Source organism: Aquila chrysaetos, chromosome 7 (assembly GCF_900496995.4).
Source record: "Aquila chrysaetos chrysaetos chromosome 7, bAquChr1.4, whole genome shotgun sequence".
NCBI classification, from domain to species: Eukaryota; Metazoa; Chordata; class Aves; order Accipitriformes; family Accipitridae; genus Aquila; species Aquila chrysaetos.
Window position 1 is genome coordinate 31,298,775 of NC_044010.1, and position 25,933 is coordinate 31,324,707.

The window sequence follows — 25,933 nt, forward strand, 5'->3', positions numbered from 1 at the left end:
TTCCAAGCCCAACACTGAAACCCTTTACCCCTTTGCATATTGGAAGCCTACTCACCCTTGTCCCCCAGTGGAGTCATGCTAGTATCAGCACAAAAAGAATCAAGATCTCTCTGGGTTTTGCGGGGTTTCCTTTCTTGTGCAACTTGACAACAACTGAAATGTGGTTTGCAATTCTGCTAAGTCTTTAAAAAACTCTGGATCCTGGTTGCAAATGGATAGATTAATGCAGGAGGAAGAGAAATGTCTTCAAGTTCCTGTAATATGCAGTAACAGTGGCAGAAATGAACTCAGGATTCCTAACCCAGTCTTATTTCATTACCTGGAATAAACATATGGAGCATTGAAGAGTGTATTTTGGAGTCATAATCTCTCAGGAAGTATTTGGATAGGACTGTCATTCATGTGGCCAGCACCAGCTGGCCCATTGACCTTGTCACTAGTGTGATGCACTGCTTGGCTCTATCATCTCCAGAGGGCTTCACACTCGGTTTGAGCTATGCAGTGGCTTTTGGCCTTTTTTCTAACATATCATAAAACAAATAAGCTACTTGAAGCAAGGCAGCTGTGAATTAGATAGTGGATTTTTCCGCTTATGGGATCATTTACTTTTAATGCTGCTGCTGTCTAATACGGTCTAGCTAAAATCTTCTTCTATCCAAATGGGCAGCCTTTGGCCTTCTTCAACTGCAGAAATATAGTTGGACTGAAGACTTGTTTTCTCCTTTTGTTGTGTGTAGATGGAAGCTTAGTTCCTTCTGCAAATTAGCATTTTATTGCAACATAAAACAGTTGTGTCATTTCTGAGCATGCTGTCTTTTTGCATTTCAGACTTTTTGGGCAGAACAGAGATCCGTGTGGCAGACATTAAGAAGGATCAGGGTTCAAAGGGACCAGTTACAAAGTGTCTCCTTCTGCATGAAGTCCCGACAGGAGAGATAGTCGTCCGACTAGACCTGCAATTGTTTGATGAGCCTTAGAAGGAAAGGGACCAATATTTTATTTCAGTCTGAGTTCACTGCAATAGGTGTCTGCAGAAGCTGTCACAAAATCCTTACTGGTGTGGTATGAAACTACTGCTTGCCCTTCACGTGTAAGAGGGTTATCAAAGCAAACAGGAGCATCTTTGTGCCTTGATAATTCTCACTGAAAAACGAATCCCAATTTAGTGAGGAGATCTCCCTCAATTTCTCTATGTGGAACTTGATGTTAGTTTCCTGGGTTTATGAAATAACCTAGTTGTTCGTTGTGCTCCAGTTTGAAAGGCTGGCAAACCACATAGGTTGCTGTGCTTGCTCCAGTTACCCTACTCTTTAATTTACATGAAGAAGGCAATGTCGGTATGTTTTGGAGGCTTTCTGCAGGGTTTTCCTCCTTAAGGGAATTCTGTGCCTATTGCTCAGCAAAGTGGTGTGTAAATGTAATGTGAATGGAAGGAGCAGTTACGCTGTAAGAAGATCTTTGAAGATCTTCATGATAGTACTGAAAAGACTTAGAAAATAAATAGTCTATATCTATAAACAGAGAAGATTCTATTAACATACCACTTCATGACTCACATTGCCCCGGAAAATAAATTATGTACAGGCCTTCTGCACAGAGGTGAATTGCACTCGAGAAGAGTCCACCCACTCGGTACCTTTGGAAGTTGCTGTTTTCTGTAGGAACGTAAACATTCGAACAGTAAGCAAAGGATTAAACAGAGACCCCTGCTGTATGTTGTGCTATACCACTTCGATACTCCTTTACTACTGTTGCTTGATTGTGTGACCGCAGGTGGATGATCTGTCACCTGCAGCGGGGAAGAAAAAAAATCACGGCTCTAGCTCAGGAAGCTAATTTCTACCCCACAGAGTCTAGTTTGCAAAGCAATCAGTGGCGACCAGTTCTTAAATTGTGCTGTACCTAACTGTTTGACATCGTGTTACTGAATTCAGGGCAGCAGCATACTGTAGCTCACAAAGGTGTTTGTGGCAAGCCGGGGTGATCGCAGGTTTGGTGACCAGAAACAGAGCGCTCATGATGGTGCAGGGTGGGTAACCCCAAAGTAAAAGCCTTGTCATCTGGGGGAATGCCAGGGCTTATATATCCATTTAACTCTATGAATACATATGTACAGGCCCACATCCAGCAAACTTTCCTTGTTTGGCAAAGCACCCAGCTTTAAGCGTGCACTTAAGTCTTGTTTCCCTTAAGCACATGCGTAAGTGCTTTGCTGAGTCCGGACTTGAGAGAGAATAGACCCCTAAGAGTAAAATTGCTCTTTGTTCTGCTTGGATTCATTTTGTTCATGACCTATCATGCATACACTGGTATTTTTGTAAGGACTTTATTTCCGAATGGGAGGTGTCAGCCTGTTTCATTAGCATGTGAACGTTCTTGTGGAGCCTGTTGTTAGGTTTTGGTGTTCCTTGCATGTCCTTTCAGTACTGGTTTCCACCTTTCCTGTATAGGCGGTGTTCTCTAGCACTACAAGTCTTATTGATTTCCATTAGGAAATTAGGATATATTCATAACAGATAGGTATATACAGTATGGTAATAAGTGTAAACTGTGCTGGGAAGTGTCTGTGTATTATAATTTCCTAAAAGACCACTGTAATGTTTCAAGCAATGGGAAAAAAAAAATGTATGTTGGAGGGACGACAAAGTTTACATTTCATACTTTTCAGAATCGCTTTATTATTTATTTATTGAAGATAGTGTAGAATTTTGTATCAGAAATGACAGACATACTTATGTATTTTTTGAAACAAAACAGAGATACACACTTTAGTTAGAAATTTCAACTGACCACGTTTTAGAGGGAGTGTAACTTCCTAGGCATGCATTTGTTTACCACTAACTGGCTGAAAACACGATTAAGAGAACTTTAAGTTTCTATTTTTCAATGTTGTTAAGAAAATTGTTTCAATTACAATATGTAAATAGTACTAAACCCATGCTTTCCTAATTCCATATCAATACATTTTATTAAATATAATGTATATGAAAATACACATTGTTGTGGTAGGATAAAAAAAGTGATAAAATCTATTAATGGAGTAACATTAAATGTCATTGTCTAACCTTTTATTGCTGTCCTAATTTTACTCAGTAGCTGTAAATACGGTGAACATTCATTTATTTCAGTGTTTAAAAAGTAGCATCACCTTTTTATGGTATCATTTCACCAGCATGAATTACAGTAACAACTAAATAGACAAACAGGACAAAAAAGACCATGGGTGTAATGCAGAAATCCTGGCCAGGTTTTCAAGGAGCTGCACCTTCCTCTGAGACCCAGCGGGTGTTGGAAGCAGAGGACCCTTAGCTGCAGGGGCTCTTTTCAGATTGCGACCCTTGTCATGGGCTTGTACAGTCGCACCATTTTGGGGAATTGTAACAGAACTGAGCACCTTCCCGACCACCATCACTTGTGATTTCCCAGTTGCCCTCGATGCACAGCAATGTTTTACCCCCATTAATGTCAACAGGAGTTACATAAACATGATGATAATGAAAGGCTGGGATTCAGCTCATAGATATCTGATGAATCCCTCATAATCAGTCTAATCCTTAAGAGGAAGCTTGTCTAAATCCCTGTGCATCGAGGGCAGAATGTATATATACCCTTAGAACCAGCCAACTGTGCATCGGGATGTTGCTATTTTCTTGCTTGCTCGCCCTCAGTGCTCTGTAGCATATTGGCGCTGTTGGCTTCCCAGACGGAACTGCTTTTCACCAGGGTTAGCCAAAGGTTCTTGGAAACCCACTGACTCCTGCCTGGTTTTCCGTGTTCAGGAATGCTACAGTCTTGCACTTCACTTTGCATTAATTCCCCAGCTGCGTGGGCTGCAGGTTTCTGCTTTTCTACCCACTGTAGCTGCATAGACCTCCTGCTCATCCAGGACTTCATGCTGTAAAAGCTCAAGCCTTTTACTGAAAAAAGAGACTCATTAGCTGTATTCCTACTAGTGCTTTCATAGAGAAAACTGCAAGCTCTCATAGGCTTGTTTAAATACCACCTGTGTTCTGGAGGGTTTGGGGAAGGGAGAGGCACACAGCAATACCTAGGAAGTTAGGTATCTCTTTGTGTGTTAAGAAAGTCGGCTGGCATTACCACAACGTATGAAGGTCGAGCCATCGTCGTACAAGTGCCATGTGCTGGCTGTCAGGCCAAACTCTGTTAGTCTGTGCTACCGGTATTGAATACCTGTATTTATGTAGACCCCTATTTTTCAGATGCTGGTTATTGATCTCTGAATATCTTCATAAAATAGCACACCTTAGCTCACAGGTCCCTTTCCAGCCTATGAAGATGTGTGTAAACTTTTCCTAATGTTATGCAAAACAACCACAACAACAAAATCAAAGCCCAGATAATACCTGATCGCATTTTGGATTGAAAGAGTAGATTCATGCAGATAAGCATCCCCACGAAAACGCAGAGGTTGTAAACCTGTATATTGTAGAGTTCTGGGACTGGCTGGCTGCATTTGCTTTGGTAAAATTCATCCTTGTAGAGAGGCTGAGCACAAGGTCTCTCCATTACTCATCCTTAAAATGAGGCACTGGTGAGACAGAACTGGTACATGGGCCACTGGGGCTGGCCCTCAAGATGGGGTTTCATTTCTACCTTTTAGCAGGCTCTACTTTTTTGGAGAAGATGTTTTGCTTAGAAGTAATTCTTCTCCATCAAACTCCTTGGCTGGCAATCAAGCCTTTCTAAAAATAATACTGTGATTTTTTAATGCATTCACTGCCTTCATTGAAACAGTGGTCTTGCTTTGGATAATCTGGGAGAAAAAAGCCCTAAGAGAAGAAAGGGCAAAATCTGCAGCTGTGAGAAAACATGCAATGGAAAAGTTGCACTGGTAGTTTGGTTTCCAAGCTGTAATTCTGGGAATTTAATTTTTCCCTTAGGTACATTAATTTTAACAAGGAGAATAGTGTTTCTCCCTCGTGCTTCCTTGGTTTTTAAGTCTTGTAGTAGAACTGAGTTAATGGGTCAGAAACTGGAAGGGAACAACACCCGGTTTAGAAATTATTAAAATAACTTTTGAAAGATGCTGGTGGCTGGGAATGGGCAGAATGTCAATGTTGTTGTGGCTGCAGACAGGACAGGATACAGGAGAGGAAGGAAAGGAATCTTTTTTTTCTCTTTTCTTTTTTGGGGGTGGTGGTGGTTAGTTTAAAATCAGATCCATAGTCTCACAGCGTATCTTCAATTATCCAGGATCCCAGTCATCCATAATGTAACAACAGTGATTAATAACAAACCATGTGTTTGTCTTCAGCCTGGGAGAGCCACCCTGGATTTAGTGCAGCTCTGTATTTATGCAGGAGTTTGCGTGCACTTTTTTATAGAAGTGGAGCTTTTCTGTGTTTGTAACAGCACTTACACTCCTCTTTCCAAGAATTACCTTTGGAGATACACCTCTGAGGTGCTTAGGCACTGTGTTGTTTCAAGATGCTTTCACAAGGACTTCATAGGCTTGTAAATGTTGCTGTCAGGCTCTTTGCTTTCCTGGTGCCATCCAGGCAGCTCTCACGACCATCCAGGAGGTACACAGGTACATGCTCTTTCCATACAGGGAATCAGCTGCGCCAGCATCAATGTGCCAGTTTTCTGTCTCTCAGAGGACTTGTTCCCCCAGCCTATAGTCGTATTTGCCAGCAATACCATTGTACATTGGCAGGGTGGATGTCTGTCCTTTCACCCGTATCCCTCCCCACTTAGGACCTCTCCATCATTGCTCTTACCGCAGTAAGAATCAGCCTGGTTTTGTCAATCTGCCTCGAGAGCATTTTCTCCCTGTGGAAAGGAGTCAGCCCTTCAGAGATGCCTCTCAGGAAAACTACCTGAGCTCATTTTCCTCTGTGCTCGGTCAGATGTAGCTGGAAGTCATCATGTCCGGGGCAGGTTCAGGTCTCCCCCTTTCAGGGGTCCAGCCTACCACCGGGCACGCACCCGTGCTGTCCTTCCCAGCAGTGCCAGGCTGCGAGCTTCTGCTGCCCACGCTGCCAGCCCGTAGCCTCCGGTTCATTGCCATTAGGGTTGAGGCTCACGTTTGAGATCACCTAGTTCTCCTCCCGGCCGTGATTTTCTTCACCTGCTGAGCCTGTTGGCTTCCTCCAAGCCAAACACCGGCTGCGTTGCACAAACGAATGCAGTGGGCGACTGGAAAACACGTCTCACTGCCTTGCTCTGTTGCAGTCCCACTAGGTTTTTCTTCTGTGTACATCTTGTGAGTAAACTGGTGCTTCTGTCCTGTAATTAATTAAGTCCTTTGGAAGGCATCACTCTTTCCTTCCCTTTAACCCCAAGTCCCAAAGCTCAGCTGTGTGAAAGTGCTGTTTTAGGGACTCCTTTCCAGGCTTCTCCCTCGCAGCTCACCTGGCAGCTGCCATCTCTGTCACAGCCCCACAGCCCCTGGCTCAACAAAGCACTTCGGCAGATGCTTAACTTTAATTCGTGCCCCAATTCAGCGCAAAGGCATACGTAAAGCCAGCTGGGTGCCTACGTGCTTTGCTGGAGATCCATGGAGGAATTCAAAAGGCTTTGATAATGTAGAGCCTACATTATGAAGTTGGTTCAAGGTCTGCAAGGATTGGAAGATTGCAATAGAGGATCAAACAAGAAGTCAAGATTAAGATAAAATACAGAAGTAGTTTATAGTCTTTGCAGCTGGATCTGTTTTCTTCCTTATCTTCCCAGAAGTGGTTTTAGCCACTAAGCTCACCAGAAGTGTATTTACCAGGCAAATCATAATTCTTATACTTACAGGTTGCAGCACATTTGGAAGCACTGTAAAATAAAAAAACACTAGGCAGACCTTGGCCTTGGAAATACCAAGTACCTTGCCAAGTACAGTGCTGGTAGAAAGCCAGTCTGTAAAGCCCTGCGAGGTTGCACAGAGCCAGTGAGCTGCCTTGGGCACCTTGAAAGACAAAGCATGTCGCTGAGCTGACATTAAGCCAAATAACTGATAAATTACAAAACTTTTTTCTAGATGCACTTGATTATTACGTATTTTATCAACATGAGTTTTTATGAGGGAACTTTTTAAATGTTCATTTTACAATTTTTTTACCCTTTAAAAATAAATGAATCACTTTTTGTTATATGTGTGTAGGGTTGGGGGGGAAACATTGTGGATAATGCAGTTTTTGTAATATTATTAAATACATTTTCAAAACCAAGATGTGAACAAACTTTCAAAACAAGTCCAGACTTTTGCTGCAACAGTGGTGTCTAGTTTCATACTGCTCTCCTTGCCACTGTGATATTTCAGTTTATTCAAATCCAGCAGTCAAAACCCTTGAAACACAGAAAAGCTGGGAATCAGGTTAAATCACCTTAGCTTTGAGGGGTTTGCTCTGTGCGTACATTCCACATGTATCTTGGTATTTGTTTAGCCCCAACACTCTTGTTCTACATGCATATCGATGTATCTATAGTTAAATACGTGCTTATATATATATATGTGATTATTTGTATATATAATATAAAAATACAGCTATGTTGTCATTGTCAAATACTGAGTAAATCTAACAGAAAAGTGTTTATAGGCACCCAGTTTTGTCTGTTCATTTAAATATTTTAAAATAAGGACCGTCCTTGGGAAATTATTTTTCTGTACATAGGAGGATATATTTAGGACCTAATTTAAAAGAATAAAGAACTGCAGTAAAAACATGTTAAACTAGCCTAGTTGCTTGATAGAGTTGTCAAAGGCTCTGCTGCGACCGTAGGTGAATTCCTTGTGCTGCTTGTAAAGCTGCAAAATTGTCACTAGCCCTGGATTTTGCGGTCGGTTCTGGGATCTTAAAGCATTGTGCAAACGAAGGGAGCTGGTGCTTCCTCTGAGACCCCGTCAGACCCCCAGGCAGCAGCTCCTGCCCGCCGCGGTGAGCGCAGGGGAAAGGGGAGGGCTGGCACGCAGGGCAGTAGGGGAAAAGGGGAAGAAATAGGGGCAGACCTAAAAAGTAAGATCTTGGTGAGCAGGAGGATAGCTGCCCCTCCAAAAAACATGGGTGGGTGTCCATCAGGTGATGGATTGGAAGAGAAATCCCTCCCAGCTGCGGTGGCTGCTCCATGGGAAGACCCTCATGGCGTAACTTGTTCCTGCCAGGAGGAAGAGGGAAGGTTGGGTGCAGGACCCTAGCGCTGGTCCGGGTGCTTGGCCAACTCGCTGCCACCGCTCTCACTCCCTCTTGCCCCGTCTCACCGTGTCTTTCAGGGTCTCCTAGGTTTGCACCATCGCGCTCACCCCAGGATGGGCTGTTTTTGGGGTGACCGGGCAGCGCCGCCTGAAAGGTCACGCCGGTGCGGAGGCACCTTCACTCACCCTCCTGCACCGCACGCACCCATTGACCCAGGCGAGGCCGCCGCCGCAGGTACGTGCTCCCCCCGTGGCGAGACAACCCCTACCCCACGGGGAGAAGGCGAAGGCAAACCACCCCCCGTCGGGCAAGTTTTCCTGGAAGGCTTTGGCTTTGTTAACAACTTGTGCAGAATAACCCTAGTCCAGACCTCATTGTGCTGAAAAGGAATTTAGATTCCAGCAGCCTTTGCAGACTGTGTAATGGCTACTTTCTATTTTGTGTTGGTAATTGTTGGAAAAAAAAGATAACCCTAGTATTTTTCTCAATGTTAATACTTAGAATGAGGGAATCCCTCTCCCCGCTGGTGGTGGTGGTACTTTTTAGTGCACTTTTTGCTGCCAAACAAATGGTATCAATTGGTTTCCTTTTTTTTTTTTTCTTAAAAAAGTATTGTACTGTCTGTAGTATTCACATGATCCTAAAAATTACAAAGGCATTGTAAATAAGATCTGGCCAAATAGGAGAAAAAGTTACTTATTTTTTTTTTCAGAGAAAATGGAATTAATTTATATTGTTCGTTTATATCACATGTAACTATTCTATGGTAAAATGTTCACACTGTGAAGTTGGCTTCTTTTGGTTTTTTAAAGCATTTGTAATAGGTATAACAAATAATTATGGATCAGACACCACTGTTCCTCATAAGACAATTTCAACTATAGTTTGAATGCTGTGAATGTGTTGTTTCCTCAGCCACGCTGGGTTAAATAATTATATTTACAGACCAGGTCCAATTAAGCAAAAGTCAAAATAAGTTCACCTGTTTGAGGAACTGTGCTGCTTCCCAGACTGCAGTCACCGAGGTGGAAACTGCTGATACGGTTCTAGGCTGTGCAATTTGTTTGAGACAGATGAGACTGTAGTTGTGTAAGAAGTGAAATTATGCAAGAATAAATCCTTTTTTTTTTTAAGTTTAACTGCATACTTGGTACATTCTTGAGAAGTGCTGAAGAAGAGTGATATGGTGTCTGACACGTTAAGTAAATCTTCAGATGAGTACTTTTGACAAAAGGGCTACAAAGGTATAAGCAAAGTGATGGACCCAGCAGCAGGGAAATAACTTACCAGCATTTAATGTCTGACACGTGCCACTTTTCATCTCTGTAACGCACTGTTTGCATTTTTTTAGATTTGAAAATTGAGAGTTGAGCAAATCTGTAGTAAGAAGACAGCAAAAATAAATTATAAAAAAAAAATATTTAACACCCCCCCCCCCCCCAAAAAAAACAAACAACCCAACCAAAGGCACTCGCTTAATAGGCCAGGTGCCATTACTTTGTGCGTGTTATGACTTTACACAGGCCCTGCTCTGTGGCCAGGCACGCCAGCAGCAACATTTACGCAGCTTGTCAGTGACTGCCTGTGGCTCTGCTGCCTGAGAATAGAGGAAGTCCCACGCTGATCTCTCCCCTCATTTTTGTTAATAATGACTGAATTTTGCCAGCTGCCCTGAGGGCAATATCCTCAGTATCCTATTAAGCAGCAGGTCCCTTTGTCAAGCTCAGCACCTGCTAGTGCCTGCACCTTGAAGATGTATTTTTTCACAGCTGTTTTGGAGCTGGGTTGGCACAACGGGACAGCGCTGTAGCCAAAGTGCCCGTTTGTAAATCACAGCTGCTGTAGCAGTAGGTGACATGGGACATGTCAGGAAGCTTGCCAGCTGTTTGGGGCTGCTTTGTCCAGGCCACGTTAATCCAGCTGGGCAGGGGCCGGCATCTCACTGCACAGCACTGAGCTCTGGAGAGCTGCAGTGCCTCAGGTACAGCTCAGTGCACCTCACTGCTGCTACAGAGCGGCACCAGGAGTGGACAGTGGGGTGCAGCCTGTCCTCACAGGGCAGCAGGCCTCCAGCAGCCCCTCTGCCCTGCCTCTGGGGGTCCCAAGTGCCACCCACCCGTCCCACTGACACTTCAAGCCTCAGCACACCCTTCCCTTCCCCAGCAGAAGAACATGGTGCTGATCACACTGCCTCCAGGAGGGCTGGCGAAAAGCTGGGCACAGCGTTTACTTCTCCTACGTCCCCTCCAGGCAGGATGCACAGCCAGCAGCCCTGGGCTGGGCCTGGCGGGGAATGTACTTCCAGCCTGAAATACCAGAGAAAGCACAGGGCTAAATGGTCTCTCACCTGCAGGGACTACTTCTTCTTATTAAAAATGTTCCAAAAAAAAAAAAAAAAAAAAATGTGGCTGGTTAACAGTTTTCAATAATGCAACTGAAATGAGCTAGTGCTACCAGTTCAACACCCCACCCCTTGAAGAATGGTATCCATCTAAAATTAAGTCAAATGTCAGTTCTTGACCAAGGACCAACAGGGAGAACCAGGCAACCAACTTACACCCCTTCACAAGCCTGTCTAAGATTATCTAAACAGAAAACAGGCGCAGCACTTCAAGACAGAAACACTTACAAAACCATGTACAAATGTTAGCCAGGAAGCACATACAGCCGGCCATGACAACACTGCCTTAGTGCTCGCTAGTCATGAAGCCCCGTCCTGTTGCAAACGTTTTTGTACACCGTTTTAAGTTACAAACACCTCAGCCCCTCACTAGTAAGCTTTTAGAGGGTAATTTTAGTTTAAGGCATATATAAAACTCTCTCCAATGATACAGACATGGAAGTAAACTGGGCCTGATACAGTGTTTGCTGCTGAGAATCCACTGATGACAGAACTGTTTTAACAGCCACTGTTGGTATTTCTGAAAGAATCTACCGGTCACAGTTCCAGCATTCACACCTTCCACACACAGAAAGACCACCTGCGGCAGCAGGACTGTTGCTCCGCCGCCCTGACAGTATCTTGAGCAAAAGTTTTCTCTGGAGGCTGACAGTACCTCAGCAGCAGTGACCCCGTTTATCAGTTCCTAGAGCATTACTCTCCATTTCCTTCAGGGCAACGTTCACCTGCATTCAGGGTGAGCTTGATTTTCAAGCTGTGTCATGAAATGTTCAGTGAGAACTAAGTGAAACTTGCTGCAGCTTCATCATCTTTCTCCCTCAGTGCCGTGTTTCCCAAATCAAAATACTTTACACCCTCTATTCAAGAAGAAATAATTTTATTGTTTCCATCTGACAGGTTTCACTGTGAATGACTAGGACAGCTTGCTAGACAGTCTCTCTCATGATTTTGGTGAGTTTCTGGATCTTTGACCTTGTTGACATGTCCACGTACTTCTCTCCAATATTGACAATCATGCCACCAAGGATTGACGGATCAGTCTAAAGAAGAAACATTGAACAGAAATTCTATTCACAAACATTTGTTAGCTTAGTATACAATTTTTTACACTAGTAAAAAAAGAAAAAAGCTTTTAAAAGAGCCTTTTTAAAGATAACTTTGCAGTCACTGTATTCCAAAGTTAAGATTTTAGTAGTTAAAGCATCATCAGGTCTACAAGAAAGCACAGAACTATGTAATATAGCAGCTGGATTCAGTAAAATGGTTTTGTTTTGTTTTTAAAGATAAGAGAGACAGAAGTCCAGCTTAACGTGGACTTGATGAAATTTATTTACAAATCAAAAATCCAGACCTTGGTCTCCAGCTTCAAGACCTCTCCCTTAGCCAAGAATCCACTGAGAGCACTTTTTAGCTCAGTAAGGTTGGCATCATCCAAGGGCTGAAAAATATGAACAGAGGACAAGGAAACTGAAGGACTTGAAAATATTCAAACGATATATCAAGAACCCAAATTTTCTATTCAGATTCTTCCAAAGACAGACACTTCCAGCAGGAAGGCAGATTCAGCAGCCTTCTTGAACAGGAGTAACCAAAGGACAGCACTGAAACAGCAGACACTTCGTACCCTCCTAATTTCATGAAACATTGTGTTATTTGTGCACATATTCCCAGCAAAAGTTCAAGGCTGACATCTTCAGATAGCAAGCATTGGGAATCCATACTTGCTAAAGTAAGCACCTGATGGAAAACCTTGAAATCTGCCTCACAGCAGCGCTCAGGCTGTATAAGGAAAGATTAATTTTACTGCTTCTAACAATTAACATCACCAGCTTGAGAAGAAACACAGCTTCATGTAAAGCACTGGGCAGTGACTGAGGACACTGGCAGCGAGCTCCCAGCCCTGCTGCAGGCTTGCAGAATGCTCCTGGCTAAGTACACTTCTCTCCATCACCACAGAAGAACTCTCCATCCCTGTGGGAGAGACACTGTGAATTTGTCCTTGCTATCCCTACAAGGCACTCGGATACCACTGAGATAGAAACAAAAGGGACTTCACTGAAGAGTAGCGGCTTTGCGTTACTGGCAATTTAAATAATTTCTACTTCATACCTAACAGTTTGAGAGCCAAAAGAGACTAACAACGACAACAACAAAAAGGCATCAGGAAAGTAACTTTGCATGTGAAATATTCAGGAAAACTTGTGGAAAGGTTTGCACAGACTTGTGAGTCCACATCTCCCTGAAGGCTACCAATTAGACTGACAGTCTGTGCTCATGGCCTACAGGGAGCCTGTTAATCTGAAGTGGATCAATCTATTTAGGCCAGGTAGGCAGTTCACTGTAGCCCTACCCAACAGCTACAGATTTACATTACATATCTAGCTAACCAGCTTCCCACTCTGGCAGACCTAGGCATGGATCCATTATCGAAAAAGCTACTCAAGTGCCAGAACCACCGTGCCTCCAGCCGGATGTTTACAGCTCATAGAGACACCATCTTCCCTCTCACCTTTCTGAGCACCAACCAGATTTGCCTGTCTGCTACTCTTGAAAAAGTCTTCCTACAGTTGTGGAGTTAGCCACTTGTCCTGATTACTGCAGATGGTGAATTAGGCAGCTGCTCCCCGTGAAGCACAGCACCAAGCACCACAGGCATTCTCGGTCCAGTCAGGTATCTGCCTTGCTCTAGCTAATAGCTCATCTGTTAGTTCTGACCTGATCCACACGATCCTGATGACAGAAATAAGAACTTGGGCAGTTGTATCTGCAGACCAGGCTGACTTTTACCAGCCACTGGGTTCACACACAGGAAGGAAAAATGTTACCTGTTAAGCTGAAACGGGATGAATAGGTTTAATTCCTGACCAATAATTGCTGGATATCAAAAAACTATTTGCAGAAAGCCTTTCGTCTCAGTAGAGGTGAGATATTTCCTCACCACCCATATGGCAAGTACTTAAAACTACAGAGAGCAAAATTAAGCTAAAGAAGTTTGCCTTTTACACCGGTACCTATTAAGCTCGATCTAGAGGTTCCTAACTCACCTGTGCAGTGGTGACTGTGCACAGCACTTCTCCTCGGTATGCACTCATGATCTTCCCAAACGCAGTAACGATGTCTGGTGTGTAACGCAAGCGACCGTTTTCAGCAAGCAAATCTGCAAAAGGCAGACGCATTGAAAAGCTTTAAAGCGCCCACTAGAAGCAGACTTGGTTAGCTAACAGCGATAACAAGTAGCCTTAGATGTTTTTCTGAAGTCAGATGGTTACTCACTCATGAGGTTGACAGTAATAGGGGACATCTTCTCTTTTGCTAAGGCATCATTCACAGCTTTTTGTTTAACTGCGCTCTTGGTGTGAGGGTTCATAACAACACTGGATAGCTTAGGGTCCTTCAAGAGAGTCTAAGAGGATACACAAACAACGCGATACAGGCCAGGAGTTTTCCAGGCATTACAAGGCCTAACTGGACTCCTCGGAGCAGTCATTCCTTGAGTAAGAATGAAGAGGTCTGAAGCTGATCGAAGTGAAATGGCAGCTCCAGGTATAGCTCATCTACAGTATGTTTCTTTTAGAGCTGATGCTCCTCCCGTATCACTTCGAAGCAGCTTAACACTGGTAGCGCAGTGCAGACAGCACGCACGCCAGGCCAGCTCTAAGCGGAGTCTTACAGTTTGCAAGAACTGAGTCCACCTCCCTCCCAACAAGAAGCAGCAGACGAGCCCCGCTGCTCCCAAACCCCCGGGTGCCAGCTCAGGTGAACGCAGGCTGTAGAACAGCTTACCCACACTCGGCCCAGCTCCTTCTCTATCTGGTCCAGCTTCTTCTGCTTGGTGGCGGCGGAGTACAGCGCGGTGGCGTAGCGCCCTTCCAGCCCGTACACCTGGATGGGGGGCTGGGGGCGAGAGAGCGGGCGCCCGCTGAGAACCGCCCCGAGCCGGGGAGCGGGCGGCTGCCCGCCGCTCGCCGGCGCCGCCGGCGGCCCCCCTGCCCCCCCCTCACCTTGACCAGCTTGGAGACCGGCCTCGCCGCCGACGTGCTCAGCTGCCGCACCTGCGGGCGCAGAACGAACGGCCGGCCTCGACACGCGCCTCGGGGGCGGGGGGGAGGCTAGAGACCCCGCGCGGGCGTGGCAGGGGGGGGTGAGGGCGCACGCGCCACTAGGCCGTTTCCTTCCCCCCCCCCCGCCCCAATACCCCGTTTCCTTCCCTCCCCCCCCCCCCCCCAACTTCACCTTCAGGGAGAGCCCCGCCACCGCCGCCATCTTCCCCGGCCGCCGCTGGAGGTCACCGCTGCGCCCGCTCCCCGAGGTGAGGCGGTGAGGCGGTGAGGCAGTGCGCAGGCGCGGCGGCCACCGCCCCCAGCCCTGCTCTACCCGCCGTCCTTTCCTGCCGCGGGGCACGCTGGGAAGGGTCGTGCCTCAAGGCGACACCTTCCCGCCGCCCCGCGCGCTGCCTGCTGGGGGCTGTAGTTCCCGCGCGCGGGCAAGGACCGCGGCCCGGGCGGCCCCCGCCGCCCCCCTCCCGCACTGCCCGGCGTCCCTCTCCCCAGCGCCCTCCGAGCAGCCTCGCCAGGCCCCGCTGGCTCGTCGGGGCGAAAGCCGAGCGCTAAGGCGCCCCAGCCGCCCGGCAAGCCCGAGGGGCGAGGCCGGGCCCCGCCGGCGGGCCGCTCCGCACCGGTGCTCCGCCCGTTGGGAACGGCTGCTTGGCGCGGGCGGGCGGCCTGCGCTCGGGCCGCGGGTGAAGGAGGCGGGAGTGGGGCCCCTGTGGCATCCCTGCCCCGCAGAGGCTGGAGCCCCCGTTGCGGCGTCCCCCTCGTAGCCCCTTCTCGCACCCTGGTGCCGAAGGTGGCGAGAGTCTGGCGGTGCGGGGCTCTGGAGGGGACCAGGGTGACCAGGCAATGGCTCCCCTTGGGTGCCTCGCCCCGGCATCTGGCTGTCCTGCACATGCAGACTAACACCCAGCCCTTCAGCTGGCCGTGCGTGCGTTTGTGGCTTTGCAGGTGGAGGGGCCACGGGATGGGAAGAGCGGTCTGGGTGACAGGGGCTGCCTGGGGGCTTTGCGATTGCTCTAACAGGGTGCAGTGACCCACTGCCCCTTCTCACGCTCCTGTAAGGGTTCTGTAACTCACACCCCCACGCACATCCCTCTGTTCAGATGCACCACGAGAGTAAGCGCCACATGAGTTCTTCAACAGAGAAAATGTCAGCTGTGCTTTCCTCACAGACAGTTCTGCTGCCCTCTAACACAGTGAAACTACCTCTGAAACGCAATGAGCTATTTCCTCTCCTCGGATAAACTAGATTCAAATGTCTCCTGGGGCAAGGACACAATCTTCCAGGTAAAGCCTAGGGTACGCAGCTCTGACTTTGTCAGTCTCTCTGCATGACCTTGAGCAACTCAGGTCCTGCCTACTACTGAACTACCTCGAATGGTTACACTCTTTCTCTCCCTAATTCTTCCATCTTTTCCGTAAGAAGGTAAAACGCCTGCCCGCTTCGCAGAGCTGTTACCAAGTTTGAGTAATTATTTTCTGTGGTGTGAGTAGCTCAGATGGGCGGTGCTATTGAAATACAAAGCATGGCGTTAATGAAAGGCATGCTGCATGAAGTCTGTAGGGCAGACTTTAAACACTAGATGTTGCTGTTGCTACAAATTGAAAGCGAAGTGATCGCTTCAGCAGCGTCAAAACCAGAGAATTAGAATAACGAACGCTCTTTAGGAAATAACAGTTTACCGTCCCACCAGAAATACGACAGTATCACCAACAGGCTTTATTCTGGATGTCGGAGTATAGTTCCCTTTTCTATCCCTGGCTGTATTTGCTGTGGTGGCACTCAAAGGCACAAGTATAGCCCATGACAGGTTAAGCCTGACATAACACCATGCTTCTCAATAATTTTACTAACTACAGTCCTAAGAAAACCATATCTAAAATGTAGAAGAATCTTTGCTTTTCTTTAGCAAAAATAATTTTTTTTTTTTTTTTTTTTTTTTTTTTTTTTTTGCGATAATGTGCATGAACTGAAGTTTTGGAATGGTGCAGAGAATGCATTTATTTGAAGTGGGGTTCCATATCCCAAATTTTGTTAGTGTAATTCTGAAACACTCTATGATCTTGTAGCATTTTAATACACAGAAAATCTGGCTTATTGAGGCCAGTCAAATCACTGAGAGCTGAGGGTACTTCAATGAACTAGGGATTGGGTCAAATCCTGATAGTGCTTTCAAGAATTAAAATGAGAGCACCTCTCACAGGTTAATTTTAGACAAGTAAAATCCCACAGGTGATAAACAGTTTGTACCTTTATGCCTTATACTGGAAGGAAAATTTAAATCCTGGTTTTGTATTTGGATATCTGTTATAACAATGGATTCCTCCATCATCATTACATGGGTGTTTTTATGAGGGTTTTTTTCTCCTACAAAGCAATTAAACTCCCCATACTGCCAGTCACTCATCATTTGACATGTACCTCTGTCCCTGGTTTCAGTGTGGTCACTTAGTGAGCACTTGAACATTTACAAGCTCTTCCATGAGAAACACCTGGAAGAACATTCACTTGTGGGTCTGCCACTTTCGTGCCCGTAGGATTGTAACCTTAAAGTACTCATTCTTAGTAAATGAGGTGGTATTACAAACATCACATTTTTCTCCCATTGAGACAGACTAGAACTGAAATCATGCAAAATATATTTTATTTTCCTTTAATTGAGAAATTTGAGTTTAAATACATTTAGACACACCCTTGTGCTTATATTGAAGACACATGGACTTCACACAGGCATAACAGCTACAGAGTTCACTGTAATCAGCACTTTTATGTCTCTAGAAAGAACATGATGATTCTTCAACCGTGGTAGTGGTGGGGATGTGTTTCGATCAGGGCCCAGCTGCATGAGGTGTCATAAAACTTGCAGCAAGACTTAGACCTTTCCACAAAGAACTTGCATCATGTAGAGGTAAAAAAGGAGATGAGGTTTGTAACAAGGCATCTGGGGTCCTCACAGTGATGGCAGCATATCAGGTCAGTGCCACAAAACATGCCAAACTTACCCTCTACCAGACTATGGCCAGCTCCTTTAAAAAAACCAAGACCTACCACTCATAAAAAAACTCTAGTAATTATACTAGTCACCCATAATTTTTAAGCAATGCTGAAAGCACTGAATACTTTTCTCCCTCACCTTGCAACTCGCCTGAAACATGAGCTTTTGGCCTGTTTTGAATGCTGTTCTGCACCTGCTAGTCAGTAATTGCACCCGTCTGTTTCCCTTTGGCTGAGCCTGGGATTCCCAGACTCGGCATGGGATAGTCCCAGAGGAGCCAGGGTGTAGCTGCAAACAAGTTCCTGACCTCTGTAAAAAGTTTATGTTATTTACAAGAAGTGGAGGAGTTTTCCTCTCATGGTGCTCAAGTTAATGTCAGAGAATGTGGCACAGAAAAGCTACGATCCAACTCACCTACACATTGCTACTGTGTTTTTGTTCCTGCAGCTGCTGAAGGAAGGTTTTTGTTTGTTTGTTTTTTTCTCTCTCCCAGGGGCTGCTCTTTATCTTCCATGGGAACAGTTGGTACTCTCGCTGAATGTAATTCACCTGGTTGTTTTCCATACCTCTGCTCCATAAGCAGTTCCGCTCGGGTAGGTAAGTTCAAGTGCTCTGTCATGCTGACTCCCTGGAGACTAAGCCTTTACAGGCAGAGTGACCCACCCACTAAAATCTTGCTGCCTAGGGAAGACCTGAGTCATTTTCCCATTAAGAAAAGGGTTTTTCACTCAGTGGCAAGGGGACAGAAAACATTTCTTTTTTTTCTCCAAACTGGAAAGAATGATTGTAAAACCACAAAAATGGTTAGGGGAATTCAGAATAGGAGCAGGAGCAGTATTAATCGAGTTAGGCGACTGAACTCACTGACCTTAGCATCAGGACTCTCTGCTGAAAGCTCTTCATAGGGACATTTGCAAAACCAAGCACCTATGCCTACGTCTTCCTGCCCTGCAAGGGAGGTTTCAATCTAGCATTGTTATATGATAAAATGATTAATCTTTATGATTTTATTGTGCATGTGATAATTCTGGGGTGCTCATGTTGTTCTAGTTTATTTTCCATGCTACCATGGTAATCTTTTGTAACAAGGGAACAAAACCACAACTAGGTGCTTGTAGCTTCCTTGGCAAAATATCTACACTTTTTAAGTGCAGACTTAAAAAAATCTACACTCTTTTAAGATACCCTAGAAAGCCTGAAAAATTAATTTAAAGGTGAGCTATGATATGATTTTTATAAGTTGGTGAAATAAGCACTAATCTGCGAGGCTTTATATTAGAAAAGGTGATGTGGACTCACTTGGACATTTGACTGTTTTAGAGGTTGTCCATGAAATATCAATGGTTAAAAGAACTGGTTTGGGAAAATACGTGAATAATAGACATGCTTTGGTGTAGGTAGTACTAACAGTTGAGCTTTACCATTTCACACATTAGCAGAGGAGCAGTTAGAACGTTGCACTGAGACCTGGGAGATTTGGGATCTATTTTCAGCTCTGCGTTGGGCCTGCTGATTGGCTTCTAATTATTCTGCGCCTCAGTTCCCTCATCTGTAAAAAAGCAAGAATGAGACCAACATCCTTTATAAACAGCTTTAAATTCTGTTGATGAAACACACTTTATTAATAGCAATGATACCTTCTCACACAAGCTGGCGTTAAAAAAAAATGGTAAATTCACAAATGTCAGTCAAATCATGTTAATGTGCAAGTGGCTATGGAGAAAATAAAGAAGAGGAGGACCATCATGCCTGCTCCATCACTGCCATGGAAAATGAGATGTTAACTTAGACTCACCTCTGGAGTCAGAATGGCAACATACACAGTGAATTAGAGGTGTTGGTCCATATTCTTGAGGTCTGTCAGAGAAATGCCCAATAAAGTGGCATAATCAGCAGAGATCATTGACTGAACAGATTGAGAACATGAACCACCCTCTCAGCCAGGACTGAAAGTGCACCTTTCAAGTGAAAGACCTCTCTTCCTTCAGTTTAAACTTGGGCTAGATACTGGCCTGAGTCATAGCGGGGTAGATCTCCAAAATACTCAAGTCAGAGGTATTTCTGCATAGCTGAGACCCCAGCCTGCCATGCACTCACCACATGTAGATCTTCATATCTGCCTTGAACTGAAATTAGCTGTCTTGTGCATGGATGCAAGGATCTTGCCCCATGAGCATATTGCAGCATTCTGTGTTAGACAGATGCCTCAGCAGATTTTGGTCACATATTAGGGCCACAGTTTACTCATTACCACAAGAGGGAAGCCAATACCAATAATATAACTTTATTCATGTATTAACTATGGTTATTGTGGCAAGGTTTTTATCCATTTCAAGGCTGTTGCATGTCTCCTTCTCTTTTCTTGTAGCAAACTTGCATTTGATCATATGTCAGAAACTAAAGAACATTATTCTACATTCCATTTGCTCAATGTCCTGTGAAATTAATTTCATGGATTTGCCTGTCTTGTTTGAATGGCAAATACATAAACCTGAAAGAGAAAGTTGGGATGAAACTAAGCTGGTTGCTTTCTTAGCAAATTTAAACAGTCCACATGCAAGTAAGGGGAAGTTTGGTGGGCATGGCACTTAAAATAAAGATGGTGTTTTCCCTCATTTGGGTGAGCATGAGAAGTTAAAGACTATTCTATGAGTCATAGACATAACTATTTCTAGTTGTTCTTACCCCATAGTAAGGATAAATTAATTCAGCAGGTCTTCTGACTCTTGTTAGCCTGTTTTGCAGTGTATGTGAGCACCTTCTTTATTGATTCATTTATTATGGCAAACCTGATCTCACTTACTCTGCTGCAAACCAGAGTAACTCTGCTGATTTCAGGAACTTCATTGAATCACTTATCTGGTGGTATGGTATCTGTGAAAGTCACCCTTGTTCAGATCACATGCTGAAGGCTTAAACCTGATAGGTCAAGATTTGTTGTTACATTTCATTTTGCAGCCAGACGTTATAATATACGCGCAGCCTTTTGAAAAAGGTCTTTGTAAAGTGGTGAAAGCAGTGCTTTTGCAAACAGGGATTTTTAAAGTAGTCTGGGTGTAGCGCAGAAACTGAATGGGGATTCATCAACCAAATTTCTTTGGTTGATGTTTTCCTGGTCTGTCTTCTAGATTGGTGCAAGATATAAATATTTGAGAGTCACTGTTCAGAAGACTTCTGTAGAGCATTGCTGACATATGACACTGGATATAGATCATAATTCTTGGTGTTTGGAAGTCACAATTTTTGAGGAACAGCAGAAATATGAAGCCAGAAGAAACGCAGAAAAACACATATGTTGAGGCTTCCTATGAAGACCCCTAGAGTGTTCCCTGCAAGTGCAGGAGAGGGAATCAGGGCAAGGTTGTGAAAGTCACAGACATAGACGGCAGTCCCCAAAGGACATTTGCATAACTAGCTTCTTTGTTAAATTTTTTTTAAAAATACTTTAGGAGCATTTTGGGTATTTTGTTCTCCACACCACCGCACTCCCTATACAGCAGGCATACCTTAAAATGCTTTCCTAAAGGTGCTGCTGGTCCCAGAGAAATTGTCAATTGTTTCCTTAAAAGGGGAAACATAGCCGGAAATATTACTGTCGCCCAAGTGGGCAGACACCTTTCACAGACCCTCACAGTACATTGCTGTTCAGGTATTCCCACACTACTTTTCTTTCTTCTTTCCCTCCAATGCTGTTTTAGGCCCTGGTCCTGCGTGTAAATATGCATGCATTTAACTCTAAGTACATGAGCAGTCACACTACCTCCAGTGAGACTATTCACATGACTAAAATCATGCACTTGCATAGAGATTTCCTGAATGAAGGGCATAAAAGGAAATGGCCAGGTTAAAAATAATGGGTTGGTTTTGTCCCTGATGTAATGCCTTTGACACTAGTGGAATTATACAGGGCTGAAATGGATCCAATATGTCCAAACAAAGAACTATCTCCAGCTCTCTCACCTGCCAGTTTCCGTATCTATGTTTATGGCGTAATCAAAGTCAATCCTCCTTTCCCCGTGCTTGGGTGGCTGAGGCTGGGGGGAAATTCAGATTGCTTTGCACCAGCGGGAGCTGCTCTCCTTCAGGACAGTATCTCCCCAGGTCCCAGGTGTGTTTGCCCTGCAGAGCTGGAGAAGCCCATGGAGCTTCACCAGCGCCTGTATTCCCTGTGTCCCTGTTGCATGGTCACTGCCACAGGGGGTAGCTGGGGTGGCTAACAACAGAGCAGGTCTTGCCTGTCCTGCTACTTACCTGCCTCTGTCCAACACTGAGCCATTCTGTGGCCTTAGCAGGATCTGCTGATCTTGGGGCGACAGCCCCTCTTGTTTCGGTTGGTGTCTAGGTTGCTTCTCTTTGCCTCCTGCACCAGTGCTGCTTTGTTCCTTGTGGGTATTAAACACTCCAGATGAATGCTCACACTTGAAAGCAGCTGGTATGTAAACATTAAAAACAGCAACAATAATAATAAAAAAAAGGTTGTTAGGTTTAGAAGAGATCCCTCTGAAAAATGTTTCTCCCTCCTTTCCGTGGCTGTCCTGCCCAGTGCCCGTGCAGTATTTGGGATTCCCCAGCCCGTGCCATTGTGAAGCTCTGACCTGGGACCTGTGTGAGGCTGAACTCACACCTGCAGCTAGACTTCTGTGCAGCCCATCTATGGTTTCCTCCAGATCACCAAAAGTGTGTGCCATACCTGCGTGCTCACCTAAATACTCACTAACACGGGATAGACCTCTGAATGTCAAAAGTTAGAGAGTCAGGAGAGAGAGGGAAAAGAACCCACCCCAAAACACAACGCTCAATAAACAACCTCTAGCATCTAGGGCTCATGACTGCTTTTGACAAGATCTATCTTTAGTTATAATAGTGAGTCACATCATTGTGATCTGACTTTACGGTTAGTTTGAGGTATGAGCCAGGCCATGGGACTGAGAGCGAGAGCGAGAGCATCATGGGATGTAGCTGTAAAATTCCACTACTCGCTACTCTCTAAATCAGGTTTGAAGAGCATTAAGAAACAGGAAGCGTGGGGGGTGGGGCGGGGGAAGGCATTTTTTTAGTGGAAAATTATTGCAGCGCACGGTGCATCGTGATGTAGTTCATCAGTGCAGGGAGAATAATAGGGAAGGCATATTAGCAATCGGAGACGGCCATAATAGTCTTGAGCAAAGCACACCCCTCTCCGCATAGCTCTGTGTGCAAAGTGTCACGTCTAACCCACCCCACCAGCCACCACAAGCTAATGCAGGATTTTCTTGGATGGTGCTGTGTTGCTTAGCAACATTGCTAGGCAGCATGCTATACATCATGCACAGCGCTGGCTACTATGGTGTAGCAGGGCTGCTTCCAGTTATTTTTCTCTGCTATAAAATATTAATTTTCTGCTCGCCAGCAGACGCGGCATCAGGAGGTTGAGGGACGCTGCCTCCTGGGTGGACATGTGCAGCTCCTGTTGACTGTAATGGGAATCACAAGCAGCCTTAGGCTGAGCTGAGCTCCCGGTGTGTAAAATGTGGGCACAATTCCTGACATACAAATACTTGCCATACCTGAGATGGCATAGAGGTTGGCTTTAACATAAATAAATAAATAACAAGGCAGTGAAGGCGATGTGACAGACAGAACAATACATGTAACCTGTACCGCCCTACACCTTTTTTCCTCTGACTGGCATAAGCAAATCGTATTGTGAGGACCGCGTGTTTGTGTACACAAAGAGAGGGACATTTACTCCACATTCTGGGATATTTTTGAGAGCCCTCCATGCCTCATCCATTGTTGGATGAGAGCTCATATCACAAACACCAGTGGTGGTTTTTTCGACTGATGAGTGTGATTTCAGTGGAGTCTGCCTGCCAAGCCCCCTCCCCCAAATGATTGCATAACCAGCTGTTGCACGCACACACACACACAAAAAGAGAAAACCAATTCTATTCTATAAGAAGCTGAGATGTTATTACAGAAGGCAAACAACAGAGCGACTGGTCCCCAGAGCTACGGGGAAGATGGCATCTGCAGCTCACTTCAGGTGTGCAGACCCAGAACCAGGAGCTGTCTTGTCTGAGCGCAAAAGAGGGCTCTGCAAAGGGTCTGCACAGGACAGGGTTTGAATAGTTCTGAAATCTCTGCAACTACAATGTTCATTTTTTGGACATATCATTACTGATACTGTTAGCAGCAGGTGGCAAGAAGGGGGGAATGCAAAAGAGCTGGTAAAAGGCAGCAGATAGTTTCTGGCATCTGAACACGGTGTTTTTCTTCTGCACATCAGTGGACAGACTCATTGTTTGAGCCAAGCAAAGAGGGAAGCAAGAGGGGAAAACCACACTGTCAAAATACACAACGGTTTGTGAGATGAACAGCTGCATTACCCTCCATTTACACTGGCAGATATGGCAGCACTGATGGAGTCAGCAAAACTGTGTTTTGTCCAACAATTATTTTTGAAGAGAGCAGGAATTTAGTTTTAGCTTAACCCACTCTATTGTGGGCACACCTTACTGCATCTTGGGGTGTATGGTGGAACCAGATAAATCAGACTTTTCTACAATAGATTGGTATGTCTTTGCACTACAGATCCTGGAGGAGTACAGTGACTGCAGTTTGATAGAGAAACCGTTCTCGTGGCGTTCAATGGCATTTGTCCAACAGGAGAACAAAGACAGCGACAGAACTTCCATTTCACGTTTTTTACCAAATCGCGGCAGACTGAAGCAAATTCAGTGCCCAAGGCTCAGCTCCTCTGTCAGGCTCCTCAATCTTTGTTTGTACATAAAGCCAATTTAATCCTAGGAGATGTTCAGAATTTGCGCTGAAAGCAGTATATGTAACTAACACTTTGGAGTGAAAACTACTGCTACAGACAAGTAAAATATCATCCCTCTTGTACCTGTGCTTCAGGCACAAGTGACATCCACAAGCCTGTCCTGGTTTTGCAGCCCTTTTTGTCAGGTGACATAAAAAAGAATATTTATAATCTGTCTTTTTTTAACCTGAAGGACTTGAATTGGAATGATTGCCCAGTTTTATTGCTAGATTTTTTAGCAAGATATTTCTTCCATAAAATGCTTCAACAAATATTGACAGCAGTCACAGTAAAATTTAAGGTGTACAAAATATTTGCAGAATTTCACCATACGTTTGCAAATCTTTCTGTCACTTTCACAAAGTCTCTCAGCACTGATCACTTGACAACGGATGGAGCTGCTGTACTTTTGGTGAACGAAGACCAAGCAAAAAAATACAAGGCTCATAACTGTGCACATTCACTGATGTGTCAAGGAATGGCTTCCCCTTGTTATTCAAGCAGAGGCATGAATTTCTCCAGAAGGACACCTGTGAGCGGTAGAGGAATGCCAGACCCAGCGCATGTCTAGGACAGCCAGGCGCCATGCCTGGTTCCTGCCAACATGAGGACTTCTTCGTCAGAAAGGTACTTTGCTATGAGCGTGAAGGTCATTTATACCTGCTGCAAGACCTCTGTGGAGTCTTAATACAAATGACGATCTCAGCCCTTCTTGAGGGCTGAGAGTCATCACAGTAAAATTTAAAAGATAAATTACGCCTTACCACAAAATGGTGCCAAATACAGCACATACAAGCATCTAAGTCTGTGCAGAAAGTAGAACAGTGTTATGTTGGGCAGGAATGAAAAAAAGAAACAAGCTAATCTCTAATGAAATTGGAAAAGAAAATAGCCGAAGGACTTTTTCTCTCTGAGTTTCATGGTAAATACCACTCAGTTTTTGGTATCATTAATATCTTATTATTATGACTACTATTAAGCAGTAGCCCCACTTACTTTTGTCTGTATTTTGTGGGCACGCCTCGGCATTTTACAAGTTGGAGGTTGTGCTAAGAGCTGGAAATATTGTATCATCATTTCATTACCACCTGGCTTAAAGAGAGGATCCATTAATCTGGTTTTGTAGGCATCTGCTGTGAGAAAGTAAGGGAGGAGGCCGGTACAAACTCTACTATAGTTACTGGGAAACTGCAATTATTTTTTTAAAGAAGAGGCAACATTTTTCTTCTACTTCCTTAAATTAATCATTACAACTTCATTTTTTCCCTTTCTTCTATTTATTTGCAAGAAAAAAGATTTGGTTTTTTTTTTTTGTTTGTTTCATGCTACAAAGGATGTCACAGTCTTCTTTCTCTCCAAATGACTCAGGGTCAACATAAACTGAAAACCAACTCTAACAGAACAAACTTTTCACAGATAAACCCACAAGAACTGAATCCAGTGCTGGTCTCCTCCAAAAACTATTTGCATATTTCCCTTTCCTTTTTATCTACTAGCATGCGTGGATAAGGGATAACGTGTAGTTATGTTCAGAAGCA

At 44.7% G+C, this 25,933-nt stretch overlaps 2 protein-coding genes and 1 long non-coding RNA gene across 9 annotated transcripts in view; 2 read left to right on the forward strand and 1 right to left on the reverse strand.

The window, feature by feature from the left end:
- ITSN1 (intersectin 1) overlaps nucleotides 1-9,283 on the forward strand; it is a 146,701-nt gene extending 137,418 nt beyond the window's left edge. For 6 of the 7 annotated variants that reach the window (XM_030020951.2, XM_030020957.2, XM_030020952.2 and 3 more), the window contains one exon: nucleotides 829-9,283. In XM_030020951.2, the coding sequence (XP_029876811.1) occupies nucleotides 829-977 (149 nt within the window). In that variant the 3' untranslated portion in view covers nucleotides 978-9,283. The remainder of the gene's footprint in view (nucleotides 1-828) is intronic. The other variant, XM_030020956.2, reaches the window with a different exon arrangement.
- A 2,122-nt stretch (nucleotides 9,284-11,405) lies between these two features.
- Nucleotides 11,406-14,905, reverse strand: ATP5PO (ATP synthase peripheral stalk subunit OSCP). The gene is made up of 7 exons (XM_030020577.2): nucleotides 14,779-14,905; nucleotides 14,547-14,597; nucleotides 14,329-14,439; nucleotides 13,819-13,948; nucleotides 13,590-13,702; nucleotides 11,897-11,983; nucleotides 11,406-11,585 (listed from the first exon to the last, which is right to left on the reverse strand). The coding sequence occupies exons 1-7, from the start codon at nucleotides 14,806-14,808 to the stop codon at nucleotides 11,472-11,474; spliced, it is 636 nt and encodes a 211-aa protein (XP_029876437.1). The 5' UTR covers nucleotides 14,809-14,905; the 3' UTR covers nucleotides 11,406-11,471.
- Nucleotides 14,906-15,729: 824 nt separating this feature from the next.
- Nucleotides 15,730-25,635, forward strand: LOC121233448. Its single transcript, XR_005932890.1, has 3 exons — nucleotides 15,730-15,884; nucleotides 18,087-18,190; nucleotides 24,760-25,635. It is a non-coding gene; the product is annotated as an uncharacterized LOC121233448 (long non-coding RNA).
- The last annotated feature ends 298 nt before the right edge of the window (nucleotides 25,636-25,933 follow it).

Bases quoted from the DNA above. Each gene is read 5' to 3' on its own strand.
- ATP5PO (XM_030020577.2), bottom strand. From the start codon at position 14,808: ATGGCGGCGGTGGCGGGGCTCTCCCTGAAG. The intron at 14,440-14,546 runs GTGAGGGGGGGG...TCTCGCCCCCAG, and splicing joins CGGTCTCCAAGCTGGTCAAG to CCCCCCATCCAGGTGTACGG. The intron at 11,586-11,896 runs GTCTGGATTTTT...TTTCTTCTTTAG, and splicing joins TCTTGAAGCTGGAGACCAAG to ACTGATCCGTCAATCCTTGG.